A 13,474-nucleotide genomic window follows, 5' to 3' on the forward strand; every position below is an offset into this window, starting at 1 on the left:
TTTATTGAGGGATGCTGAAGAGTGGTAAAAGTGGGAGGAACTCCACTTTAAGATAACCCCTGCCCATTGACTGACTCCTAATCTGTCCTTGCTTTGCCCTTGTCTTATCTAATGCCACCAAGTGCCCGGCCACCCAGCGGCAGAAGAAGAAGAGAGAAGTGCAGCAATTCTAGACTTAGGGTGTAATCAATTGATCCCTAACAATGAGCCAAGGTAACTACACCTGGCAAGTAAATTTAGGAGCAACCCTGCCTAAACATCAGGGTTCTACACATAAAAAGTTGCAATGACCACCATTTTATTCCCTAGGGTGTCTGCTAAAACAATATATATAATGTTTGGGGGTTCCAAGTAATTTTCGAGCAAAAAAATGATGATTTTTACATGTAGGATAGAAGTGTCAGAATTGGACTGGGTGGCAAGAAGTTAATTACCATAAGTAATATACAAATAATTATTATATATTATTTTTAAGGTTATTTACTATATTTTCTAAATCTGTACTCAAGCAGGTGGCTTAACGGACAAATTACTGAAGTTTAAAGTTATAACTTCAAACCAGTAATTTCACAGTAAATAGATAAATAATAATTTATTGTCTTATAACATATAGCATAATAATATATGATTTAGCTTGTACCTTTTCAAGTGATTGTAAAGGATCGTTTTTTTTAAAATAATAAACATGTCATACTTACCTCCACTGTGCAGCTCGTTTTGTACAGAATGGCCCCGAACCTCGTCTTCTGGGGTCCCCCGGCGGCTCTCGCGGCTCCTCCCCGCAACAGATAACCCCCTAGGAGAAGTGCTATCCCGAGGGGGTTACCTTGCTGCGCGCTCCCAAGTCGAGCATTTGCGTCCACAGACATGATTACCGGACTTGGCCCCGCCCCCCGGTGCCTGCATCATTGGATTTGATTGACAGCAGCGGGAGCCAATGGCTGCGCTGCTATCAATCTATCCAATCAGGACACAAGACACCAGCTAGAGCTGGTGTGCTCGTCCCCAGGGGGAAAAAGACCGGGTTCAGGTAAGTAAAACGGGCTCTGGGGGCTGCAGCATGAGAAGGTTTTTCACCTTAATGCATAGAATGCATTAAGGTGAAAAACCATGAGGGTTTACAATCCCTTTCAGCAGTAGCAGAGTCTCATTCTCCCTCTTAACTGTGTGAAAAAAACATGGGATTGTGGGTAAATCTTTTACACATAGACACATGTTTTTTCCTTCTAGTTAAGAGGGCTGGGCTAGAAGGGAGTATTTGTCTTTTAGACACACCCCCTTCTATGACACTGTAGTGAGAGGCGTGCCTCCACTGCAGCATTTTTATTGGACAGCTTGGGCCAATGGTACTTTATTGGTCGAAGACTCCAAGCTGTCCATTGAGCTCAGTGCCTCTGACAAGAAGTGAGGAGAGGCACTGTGAGCTCATCCTCTGTCTAGGATAGGAGGTCCACAAGGAATGAAAGACAAACTGTGAGTGGTGCTGGTGAAGGGAGTGTGTCAGGGGAAGGAGCCACCTGTTGTTAGGGCAAGTATTACAGAAGTGAGAAGAGGAAAAAAGGGTTTTAGTAATCAAGGGATCCACCCTTCAAAGCAGACCTCAGCAGTACTGATACACTGGCATCCCCTCTTCAGATGGGGTGATAGCAGTACTAATACACAGGCATTCACTCTTCTGATTGGGTGATAGTGGTACTGATACACTGGGATCCACTCTCCCAATAGGGCAATAGTGGTACCTATACACTTGGATCCACTGTTATAATAGAGAATAGTAGTACCTATACACTGGATCCACTGTTATAATAGAGCAATAGTGGTACCTATACACTGGATCCACTCTCCCGATAGGACGATAGTGGTACTAATACACTGGGATCCATTCTCCCGATTGGTCGGTACAAATACACAGGGATCCCTTCTCTGGATTTAGTGATAGCAGTACTCCATCAGATGGATGCTGTGAACACGTTGGCCTCATACTCTGAGCTGGTGGGAAGCCAGGGGTGGTTATTGGGAAGAGCAGCCAGGTGCAGGAGACGAGGAGTAAATCAGTACCAAATTCAGGGTGTTTATGATCCCGGCCCCACCCACTACAGATAACACACCAATTAGAGAAGGTTATATTTATTTCAAAAATAGAAACTCCAAATCTAACAAACACAGAGCTCCACCCTTACAAAGCTGTGGCTGCTACACTGCACTCACCGGAACTGGGGGAGTCTCCAGACTCTTTGCACTCCCCTCATAGGAACCCAAGGAGTCCCCAGACTCCATACTTTTTGCACCCCTCACAGGCGCGATACTGTGGAAAGGGGGCGGGAGGAGAGGCCTCCAGACAGAATCCTGGTCACCCAGTTTACTTTCTGCTGCTTTATTTCTAGGCTAACTCTCCATTATGAAGAGAGTGCTCCCTCTCTGTGATGTGTACAAATAGAGCTGTGCTGCATGTAGAGAAAGTGCCTCCTGTGTGATGTATGGAGAGAGCATGCCCTCTCAGCAATATTTGGAAAAGAACGCCCCCTTTGTGGTGTGTGGAGAGCGCGCGCCCTCTCTGCAATATTTGGAAAGCATGCCCCCCCTCTGCAGTGTTTGGAAAGATCCTCCTCTGTGTGGTGTGTGGAAAGAGCGCCCCCTCTCTCTGCAATACTTGGGAGTACCCCCTGTGTGGTGTGTGGAGAGAGTCCCCTTATGTGGTGTGTGGAGAGAGCCCCTTCTCTGCAATGATTTGAAACAGCAGCCCCCGTGCGGGGTCCTGGAGAGAGCGCCCCCTCTCTGTGATGTGAGAAGAGAGCGCCCTCTCTCTGCAGTGTGAAGACTTGCCTCTTTCCTTCCTCAGAGCAGCTGCAATATTTTGGTTGGCACTCTCCCCAGAGGAAAGGTAAGTCTGTGGTTTGGTCCAATAATCTGCACCTTTCTATATATTGATTGTGCCTCACATCGGCCCTGATGTTAATGTGGACCCCACAGGAGAATCTCCTACACAGAACAATGTATGAGAGCTCTAGTGGGACAGTATGGACTCTGTACATTGGTCCTAGTGCTATGATAGACACAGTGGAATGTTCCATAAATATAGACATCCACCTCTACCTGAATTTCTACATTACATTGTGGGTGGAGTCTGTAGTGAAATCTAGTTTTCAGGTCCCCCGTGAAGTTGTGATGATCCTCTGCAGATGAGATTGTGGTAATATTGCTCAGATGAAAGTTGAAGCCTCGAAGATTTATGGTGAGGCTCATGAGGCACTGCATCATTCATCTTCTACCTATTTCATTATTTCTTCCCATCCTCCTCCTCCTCCTCAGGGGCCGTCATTTCCACAGACAGTATCTGCTCATCCCCTCGTGAGGAGGGGCTAACCCTGATAAAGACTGTGTTGTCTGTAGACTCTGCCACGATTTCCGTCGGGTCATCATCTTCGGGTTTAATAGTGGGCACTGGAGATCTTCGGTGCACCGGGGACCCGGGGGGCAGGGGACTTGTTCTGGAGGGCTGGAAAGATAAATACACAAGGCAGCACGTCAGCAGATTATACAATTTCTCCATCATCCTGACTCAGGACACAAAGATCTAAAGTGCAGTCTACGAACAATCTTCCAGGACAGGGAATGAATTCTGGTGTCAGAAAAACTTCTTCCACCGATCCCAAGATATTCCCAATCTACTCATCTCTGCTCATACAACCTGTAACAGCCAATCAGCAGCAATCATGTGATTTTGTTCAGATGTTCAAGATTCGGCAATTATATAACAATTCAGAGATTTCCATATAAGAAGTTTGTAGACTTTGGAGGCTGCTCTTTATCCATCAACTTGTAAGCAGCACCAGAGGAGAGGGGCAGGGCATTGACACCAACTTTTCGGCAGGGAACCAGTAGTGATCAGGACTGATGGTTGGCTGAACCGAGGACCTCTCAGACAGGAGATCACCCCAAACATCAGCTGTCATTGCTGTAGCAAAAGGACTGTCCCTCTTACCTCCACAGTTGTCTTTACTTTAAGTCGACGCTTCAGTTTAGAAAATCCCTTGAAGCCCATTTTTTCGGTGGCAGCAACAGCCGCCTTCAGCAGTTTGGGAGTCTCAGGTCTGGGCGGAATTATGTGCTGGAATCCCTTCTGTGCTGGACCCTCATCTCCTTTTGGTTTGCCGGTGTTTTTCAGCATTTTCCTGCAATGGAGAAAAATCAGAGAGGACTGACTGGGGTTCTGATGGAGAATATAATTCTTGTATGGGGCACTGACAATGAATGTTTATCTGTATACAATGTACTGGACATACACACAAAGATTTGATGACATTCCAATCACTGACACGGCAGACCATCTTCCCATCACAGCAGATTACTCCCATATCTCCACAGTGTGGAGATATGGGAGTAATCTGCTCCACAGAGAAAGAAACAAAACAGCCCAAGAGTTCTTCCTTCACATATAACTCATACATGATGAATATCAGCTATACTGACCTTGGCCAAATCAGGAAGTTTCAGACCAGCTATCGAGGTCAAAAAGAAATACTTCACCTGAAATTCTATACCTCCTCCAAGTCCATTGAAGCACCTAAAAAAGGGCATGCTGGGATATGCACCTTCCCTTTACTATATATAGTGCAGAAAAGGGTGCAATCCATATTAGGGCTCTTATTATAAAATAGCCCCAATTCATACCACCGCAAAGCCTTACTGACTAAGAATGTCTGCCCACACTGCAACAACCCATCAACTACCCTGCCCAACCAAGAAACTATTAGCAACCCATCCATATAACACAGAAAAGAGAAACAGGCGCCTCTAGGTTAGAACTGTAACATTTTAATATAATACAGGTGCATTTCTCTTTTCTTTGCATTATCTGGAGTCTGCTCTCAACTTCCCCAACAAAGGCTTGCCCTGGTTTCTGGACTGTTACACTATATACTTACTTGATGGACTCATGTATTAATATACATATACTATCTGGCAGTGCCACTATCCCAACTTTTCTCATCCATATAACACTGCCAAGGACCCAACAGTAACCCTTTTATCCAACACTCACAACAACCCATCAGCACCTCATCCATCTAACAATCCAAGCAACCCATCAGAACCCCATCCATGTAACCCCATTCATCTGTGTTGATGGGGAATCAAGTGATTTTCTTTCCTGCAACCAAATTCGCATCATCTATGGACGGTCTAACACTACCAAGAACTTATCAGCACCTGCATCCATCCAACACTTCCAATAACCCATCAACACCCAGTCCACCAACTCTCACAAGAACTCATCAGCACCCCATTCATCTAACAATCCCAACAACCCAACAGCATCCTGTCTAGCCAACAACCCATCAATGTCCTGTCTCCCCAGCACTATCAACAACTCATCGGCACCTTGTTTACCCAACACTCCATCAGCACTACATCCATCTAATGCACTCAACAGCCCACCAGCAGCCTCACCCACTCAACAACACATCAAAACCTCATCCACCCAACACCCCTAACAACCCATCAGCACTCCATCCTCCCAACAACCCATCAGCACTCCATCCTCCCAGCAACCCATCAGTACCCTGTCAGCCCAACATTACCAAAACCCATCGGCACTCCATCCACCCAAGACTCCCAACAGCCTGTCAACCGTCTGTCTACCCAACAACTCACAACGCTCTGACTAAATCTTACGTTAGGGAAACAAGTTCAAAACGAAATGTGACTGAATGGAAGAATAAAATAAACACCCAGCAAAATGAGATATAAGCCCTCACTCAGCCATGACTTCTGACAACAGTCTTTCTCCTCTCACCATACCCATGAGTGAGAACATGGCTGACTCTACTGTAGAGTAAGGCCCCTTTCACACATGCGGATCCGTGTTAATTTGACCCGTGAACATCCGCTTGCTCAGTGGGGATCGCTCCGTTGATCCCCGCTGAGCTGGCGGATGACAGGGCGGTCCCCGCATACTGTGCAGGGACTGCCCTGTCAGATCTCCGCTCTCCCCCATGGGGGATCGGATGAACACGGACCGTCTGTCCTTGTTCATCCGATCCGCTCTACAGACGGATAGAAAAATAGGATTTTCCTCCGTCTGCAGAATCGGACAATAGCGGGGACGGATGATATCTGGTGTCAGCGGATGTTCATCCCATAGGGATGCATGAATGTCCGTATTTCATCCGAAAACAGATGGATGAAATACGGACATACGGTCCACACATGTGAAAGGGGCCTAATGCCTCTCCGCCTGGCCACCATCATAGTGAGAGTAGCAATAAATTGGGGTTAATTTACTAAAGGCATATAGACTGTGCACTGCAAGTGCAGTTCCTCCAGAGCTTAGTAAATGAGGTAAAGCTTCACTTTACAAAAAATTCCCATTTACATGCAGGGGAAAAAAAACAGCATGTTTTCTTGCATTGATTGCATGATTGGATGATGGAAGTCAGCAGAACTTCTGGTCATTTACTAAGTTCTGGAGCAACTGCTCTTGCAGATTGCAACTGCACTTTGCAACGTGCACAGTCTATTTGCCTTTAGTAACTCAGCCCCATTGTTTTTAGGAACACAATATCTGCAGTAAGAACTATCTTGGCTCCCCACAGCCACCATTCTGGAATATGGATATTGACTTGGTAGCTTATCTAGCAACACAGGCAGTAGAAATTTTTGGACATCTGCGATTACCCTTACTCACTTTGCTTTCCTGCGTAGAACCTTCTGTGATTCAGGGTAATGGGTCAGGATTTCACTTAGATCCTTCTTATCCAGGATAAAAAGGTTTGTGAAGCCGTGCGCCACCACATTGGCAGTACGTCGGTTTCCTCCGCCCACAGCCAGCAGACTATAAAGAGAGAAAATAATCAGCAAACCTTACTTCCTCACAGTGCTGGGACAAGGTTATCTAGAGCCCAGGGCGGCCATGCCAAATTGCACCCCCTCCTCTCATTCCCCATATGCCCTCATCATAAATCCCCTCCTTCGAAAAAAAATCCTCCTCCTAGTACAAATCCTCTACCCCTCAAATTTCCCCTCTAAGCACAAATCCTCTCCCCTCCATTCCAAATCCCCCCCTCCCAGCACAAATTCTCCCCAATCCCCCACCCTAGCCGGAATCCCCCCCCCCCCAAATTTTCCCTCCTAGCACAAATACCCCCTATTATCCCTGCTAGCACAAATACACCCCCCCCCCAAAAAAAATTCCCTCCTAGCACAAATCCCCTTATCCCCGCCGTATTACCCCCAAAATTCCCCTCCTAATACAAATCTTCTTCCCCCAGCCCCCCTCCCAACACAAATTCCCTTCACATCACCACTCCTAGCACACCTCCCCAAATTTCCTTTTCTCAAACAATTCATATCCCCTGCCACCCCCCAAATTCCCCCTCCCAACACAAATCAACCCCCCAACCGCCTTGTGGTGGCCCCCCCCCACCTTACATAATACCACAGTGCCAGGGGCAGCGGTCCCTTCTGCCCACCCCTTGTCCCAGCCCTGCTTCCTCATCCAATAGAGATCACAGAGCCTGATAAGGCAATGGACCAGCTCAGCAAGCTCAGGTGTTTCTAACCAGGACAGGAGATACGGGACCTGAGGTCAGTCCTCTATAGAAGACGAAAACAGATATGGGAGAGCAAGAAGAGGTCATTCCCCTATACAGAAGGAGAATGTATATGGGAGTTCAGGAAGAGGTCAGTCCTCTATAGAGGAGGGCATTACCTATAAGAGTATAGGAAAATGTCAGCTCTCTATACAGGAGGACAACAGATATGGAAGTATAGGAAGAGGTCAGTCCTCTATATAGAAGGACAATGGATAAAAGGAATATATTAGGTGGTTAGTCGCCTACATGAAGAACGCAGCTAATACTGGGAGCTGTCACATCACAGTAAAATATCTCTGGATTTTCAGTGAGAAAGATGAAGGTGTCTGTCTAGTTCACCTGATTTCTCCAAAGACAGATCCTGCTTTTAGACTGACTAGCACAGTCTGTCCCTCCGGCCCTCCAAGGACCTGGACCTGTCCAGCTTTGATGATGTACATTTCTCTCCCGATCTCCCCCTGAAAGAAATATTTCATGGCCAAACATGAGCAAGTGTATGCCGCCTCACCTGTATCACCTTCACCTGTATCACTTTCTCCTTTGTTACCACCACATGCATCACTATCACCTGTGCCACCTCCACCTGCATAACTGCCACCTCTGTCACCTCCACCTGTGTCACTGCCACCTCTACCTGCTTTGATGATGTACATTTCTCTCCGGAACTCCCTCTGCAAGAAATATTTAATAGCCAGACATGAGTGGATGTATAACATCTGTATCATTTTCACCTGCGTCACTGCCACCTGCGTCCCCTTCACTTGTGCCATCACCACCTGGGTCATTGCCACCTGTGTAGCCTTCACCTGTATCATTGTAGCCCCCACCTGAGTCATTTGCAGGTGTGTCATCACCACCTGAGTCACCACTGCTTGTGTCACTGCCACCTGTGTCACCGCCACCTGAGCCACTAGCACCTGTGTCCCCTCCACCTGTGTCAACTCCACTTGTGTCATTGCCACCTGAGTCACTGGCACCTAAGTCACCTCCACTTGTGTCACCGCCACCTATTGCCATTAGCACCTGTGTCACCGCCACTTGTGTCACCACCACTTGAGTCACCACCACTTGATTCACTGCCACCTTTGTCAACTCCACATGTGTCATTGCCACCTGAGTCACTTGCACATGTGTCACCTTCACTTGTGTCACCGCCACCTGAGCCACTAGCACCTGTGTCACCTCCACCTGTGTCAACTCCACTTGTGTCATTGCCACCTGAGTCACTGGCACCTGTGTCACCGCAACCTGAGCCACTTGCATGTGTCACCTCCACTTGTGTCACCGCCACCTGAGTTACTGCCACCTTTGTCAACTCCACTTCACTATCGCCACTTGAGTCACTGCCACCTGTGTCACCTCCACTTGTGTCACTGCAACCTGAGTCCCTTCCACTTGTGTCATCGCCACCGGAGTCACTGCCACCTGTGGTACCTCTACTTGTGCCACCACCACCTGAGTCACTACCACCTGTGTTACCTTCACAAGTGTCACTGCAACCTGAGTCACCTCCACCCATATCACTACCTCCTACATCACTTCCATTTGTGTCACATTCCCCTGTGTCACCTCCACTTGTGTCATTGGCACAGTTTATGACCGCATTCACACAGACCGCTGTTCTGACTCATTCCTATCACTGAAGTCAATATATATGTATACGTGACTTGGAATGAGAGATTCTGAGAAGCTTCATTCATCACCTTCTGCTCTCACCTGAACCCCATACAACCCCCCCCCCCCCCCTGTACATCACCTTCTTACAGACATAATCCCCAGGCAGGTAAACTACAGAGCGCAGCCTCTTCAGCATGTCATATATCAGCTGCCGGTCACAACCCTGCAGAGGGGGGTTGAAAGGGGAAAAATTAAAGGGGGGGAAAAGGGGTAGAATAACAAAGGGGTGAGAATTGACGAAAGAGGAAAGAAAGGAGGTGATGAAGAGGGGTTGAGAAGGACAGAGGTAAAGTGAGAAAAGAACTGAAATTAGTATGCACTGTACCAGTACCATTCATTATTCCTAATGGTATTGGGGTCCCCCAGGCTCTCCCATTACTACCGGGATCCACCCAGGCTCTCCCAGTATTACAAGGATCTCCCCAGTCTCTCCCAGCACTACAAGGACCCCCTAGGCTCTCACAGCAGTACAAGGATCCCCCCAGGCTATCCCAGTATAACAAGGATCCCCCCCCCAGTCTCTCCCAGTAACCCCCAGGATCTCTCAGTACAACCAGGAACCCTCTAGGCTCTCCCAGGCTCTCTCATGCAACCAGGAACCTCCCAGGCTTTCCCAATACAACCAGGAACCCACCAGACTCTCCCAGTACAACAGGAAATCCCCAATACCCATAGGTCCTCCTAGTATTACAAGGATTCCCCTAGGTTCTTCTGGCACTACAAGGATCTCCCCAGGTTCTTCTGCTCTATAAGGATCCCCTTTGACATTCCTGATACAAAGATTTCCCCAGGCTCTCCTGACACTAAAATAATCCCCCCAGGCTCTTCTGGTACAACAAGGATCCCCCAGACTCTCCCGCTCTGAAAGTATCTCTGTAGGCTCTCCCAGTACTACAAGGATCCCCTCAGACTCTCCTGGTACTACAAATAACCCTTTATGGAAATGAAATGTGACATTTACCTGGAAGAGCGCCACCTTGCTGACAATGTTGTAATTCACATCAATAGCCAAATCCAGCCGCATCTTGTCTGGAAGCTGCACCATCAGTTCTGATTCATCTGACAGACACAGAATGACAATGTCAGAGATGGGTGATAAATCTTCTATAATCACTTCCCTTTTTTTTTACTTTCTTTTACTTCTCCCAGATTTCCCATCTGTGGAAATCCTCATTGTCACCTGGGAATCTGTCTTTAGGCTTCCTTTCAATATTCGGACAGATTTTACTATAACTTTACTATAATAATATATGTAAGGCCTGAGACCCCCATTCTTATATTCACCACCAAGCAGAACACCTGTGTGATTAGGCTGTGACTGAAGCTGCCCCTCCCTGACATGTGTCCATTCTGGAGTGGAGGATCATGGGAAATGTAGTTAAAGATAATGAGAACAAAGCCAGGAATGGGGCTCTTACCCAGCATGCCTTGTGACTGCCAGGTGTACTCGTACCACATCTTGACACGGTTCTGTACATTGCGCGGGATCTTGTAGCAGTTCATGTATTTGATGGTGCTGTCCATACAACTGCGGTAATATGTCTGACCAGCTGTAGCAGCTCCTACCACGTCCCTCATCTGTGACAGGAAGAGACACAATTACAAAATGACCAACTACAGATAGCTCACCAATACTTTCATCAGTGTCACTCACCCCCCCCCCCCCACTCTTCTCATTCTCTCTCATTTTACATTTGGTCTTGATGGAGGAGTAGAGTACACACATGACCAATCATGCCAGAGAAGTAGAGCGCATACCTTACCAATCATGATGGAGGAGTCGAGTACACACATGGCTAATCATGCCAAAGGAGTACACACCTGACCAATCCTGACCGAAGAGTAGGGTACACACCTGACCAGTCACAACGGAAGAAGTAGAGTACACACCTGACCAATCATGATAGAGAAGTAGAGTACAGATCTGACCAAGCATGATGGAGAAGTAGAGAACACACCTGACCAACCATGACCAAGGATCAGAGAATACAACTGGCCAATCATGGCAGAGGAGTAACCTGACCAATCACGACGGAAGAGTAGAGTACACGCCTGACCAATTATGACCAAGGAGTAGAGTACACACCTAACCAATGATGATGGAGGAGTAGAAAACACCTGACCAATCATGATGGAGGAGTAGAGTACACACCTGATCAAATATGACAGAGAAGTAGAGTACAGACCTGACCAAACATGACGTAGAAGTAGAGTACACACCTGACCAACCATGATCAAGGAGCAGAGAATACACCTGGCCAATCATGGCGTAGGAGTAACCTGACCATCATGACATAGGAGTAGTGTACACACCTGACCAATCATCACGGAGAAGGCGAACACTCCCATGAAGTAGTTCAGTAGCTGGAACCAAAGCTCGAAGAGAGTTTGTGGGTCAGGGAGCCCCCCGATGGTGATGAGGGTCTTCACAGCCCAGTAATAGCAGCGGATGTAGCTGAAGGAGAAGACAGAAACATCACTGGAGTCATGAGGACAGTTTAATGGAAACACAAAGAAATGGAACCTCAGAGGCAGGGCCAGATGTGTCCCCTTTTAGCTGTGTCTTTAACAGACTCTGGGGGAACAATTGGCTTCAGCCACTGAATACACCCTACACCTGCTTGTATGTATGTAGGTGGAGCCCTGCATGCACAGTGTTACACTGTTCCTCTAGCATCCCCCAGTCTATGACGTCCCCTTGCCTCTCCCAAAGCTTGAGTATAGGAAATAAGCGTATAATGTATAATATTTCTCCATAGTGATTGGCTGAGAAGATATGGAATGTGTCCACATGACTAAAAGAAATGTACAGAGTTCCACCAGCAGTAATAAAAGAGCAACTCCACCCAAAAGTGGAATCAGGACACAGACATTCTGGTAATGATTGGAGGTATATGAAGAACCTACTTGGGTTAGTGATAATAGTAACTCATCCTGTCCTGACATAGTAGTGGCATCCCTTCCATTAGAACCAGCATAGTCTGAACTGCTACGCCACAAAACAGAGTACATTGTGGGTGAAGATGTTCTTTATGACATGAACTCATAACCTCAGGCTCTTTAGATTTGTGTGCCTGGTGACATCTGTGACCAGTATAAGGTAACAGTTATGGCGGGCCTCTGCTCTCACCTGTTCCCCTCGCCATCATACACCCACTTGGTGGAGCGGAGCCCCTCGTAGTCGGAGGCCCAGTAATAGAAGCAGGCATTCATATGCAGGCAGTACAGGAGGTAAGCTGTTGTACGGATCACTCTGCAACAAGAAGGACAATCACTGAGCTTGGCAAACACAACTAAAGGAACAACCAGAGAATTCACAACCTCCCAGCAACAGTGCATTGGGTACTGTGTATACTGGGTGTACTCCATGTATAGCATATATGCTATGTATACTGCGTGTACCCCATGTATTGTATATACTAGGTGTACCCTATGTATTGTGTATATTATGTATACTGGGTGTACCCCGTGTAGTGTATATACTTTCTACACCAGGTGTACTCCTCACACCCCCCCTCACATTTTTGTAAATATTTTATTATATCTTTTCATGTGACAAGAAATGACACTTTGCTACAATGTAAAGTAGTGAGTGTACAGCTTGTATAACAGTGTAAATTTGCTGTTCCCTCAAAATAACTCACCGCACTCACTAAACCGCAACAAAAGTGAGTACACCCCTAAGTGAAAATGTCAAAATTGGGCCCAAAGTGTCAATATTTTGTGTGGCCACCATTATTTTCCAGCACTGCCTTAACCCTCTTGGGCATGCAGTTCACCAGAGCTTCACAGGTTGCCACTGTAGTCCTCCTCCGCTCCTCCATGATGACATCACGGAGCTGGTGGATGTTAGAGACCTTGCGCTCCTCCACCTTCCGTTTGAGGATGCCCCATAGATGCTCAATAGGGTTTAGAACTAGAGACATGCTTGGCCAGTCCATCACCTTTACCCTCAGCTTCTTTAGCAAGACAGTGGTCATCTTGGAGGTGTGTTTGGGGTCGTTATCATGTTGGAATCAGGGGCGTAACTACCACCATAGTGACCCATGCGGGCGCTATGGGGCCCGCAGCCCAGTGGGGCCCAGTGAGGATAAGAGCACCGCCGGCACAGTCTCCCAGCCAGGGGAAGAGAGAGGAAAGGAAGAGGCGAGCTGTCCGTATCAGCAGAGAGCAGAATTGCCCGATGTAAGAGCTTTCATTAGAAC

The 13,474-nt window shown here is 47.2% G+C and overlaps 1 protein-coding gene across 6 annotated transcripts in view; it reads right to left on the reverse strand.

Annotated features, from left to right (window-relative positions):
• Positions 1-2,126: 2,126 nt before the first annotated feature.
• CNGB1 (cyclic nucleotide gated channel subunit beta 1) overlaps positions 2,127-13,474 on the reverse strand; it is a 77,473-nt gene continuing 66,125 nt past the window's right edge. For 4 of the 6 annotated variants that reach the window (XM_073605609.1, XM_073605610.1, XM_073605608.1 and 1 more), the window contains 9 exons: positions 12,400-12,522; positions 11,583-11,724; positions 10,688-10,847; positions 10,231-10,328; positions 9,349-9,432; positions 7,932-8,050; positions 6,686-6,832; positions 3,983-4,172; positions 2,127-3,496 (listed from right to left, as the gene is read on the reverse strand). In XM_073605609.1, the coding sequence (XP_073461710.1) occupies positions 3,278-3,496; positions 3,983-4,172; positions 6,686-6,832; positions 7,932-8,050; positions 9,349-9,432; positions 10,231-10,328; positions 10,688-10,847; positions 11,583-11,724; positions 12,400-12,522 (1,282 nt within the window). In that variant the 3' untranslated portion in view covers positions 2,127-3,277. Of the gene's footprint in view, positions 3,497-3,982; positions 4,173-6,685; positions 6,833-7,931; positions 8,051-8,160; positions 8,264-9,348; positions 9,433-10,230; positions 10,329-10,687; positions 10,848-11,582; positions 11,725-12,399; positions 12,523-13,474 lie in introns of those variants that run through there. The other 2 variants (XM_073605612.1, XR_012236627.1) reach the window with 2 other exon arrangements.

This window comes from Aquarana catesbeiana, linkage group LG11 (genome assembly GCF_042186555.1).
Source record: "Aquarana catesbeiana isolate 2022-GZ linkage group LG11, ASM4218655v1, whole genome shotgun sequence".
Classification (NCBI taxonomy): domain Eukaryota; kingdom Metazoa; phylum Chordata; class Amphibia; order Anura; family Ranidae; genus Aquarana; species Aquarana catesbeiana.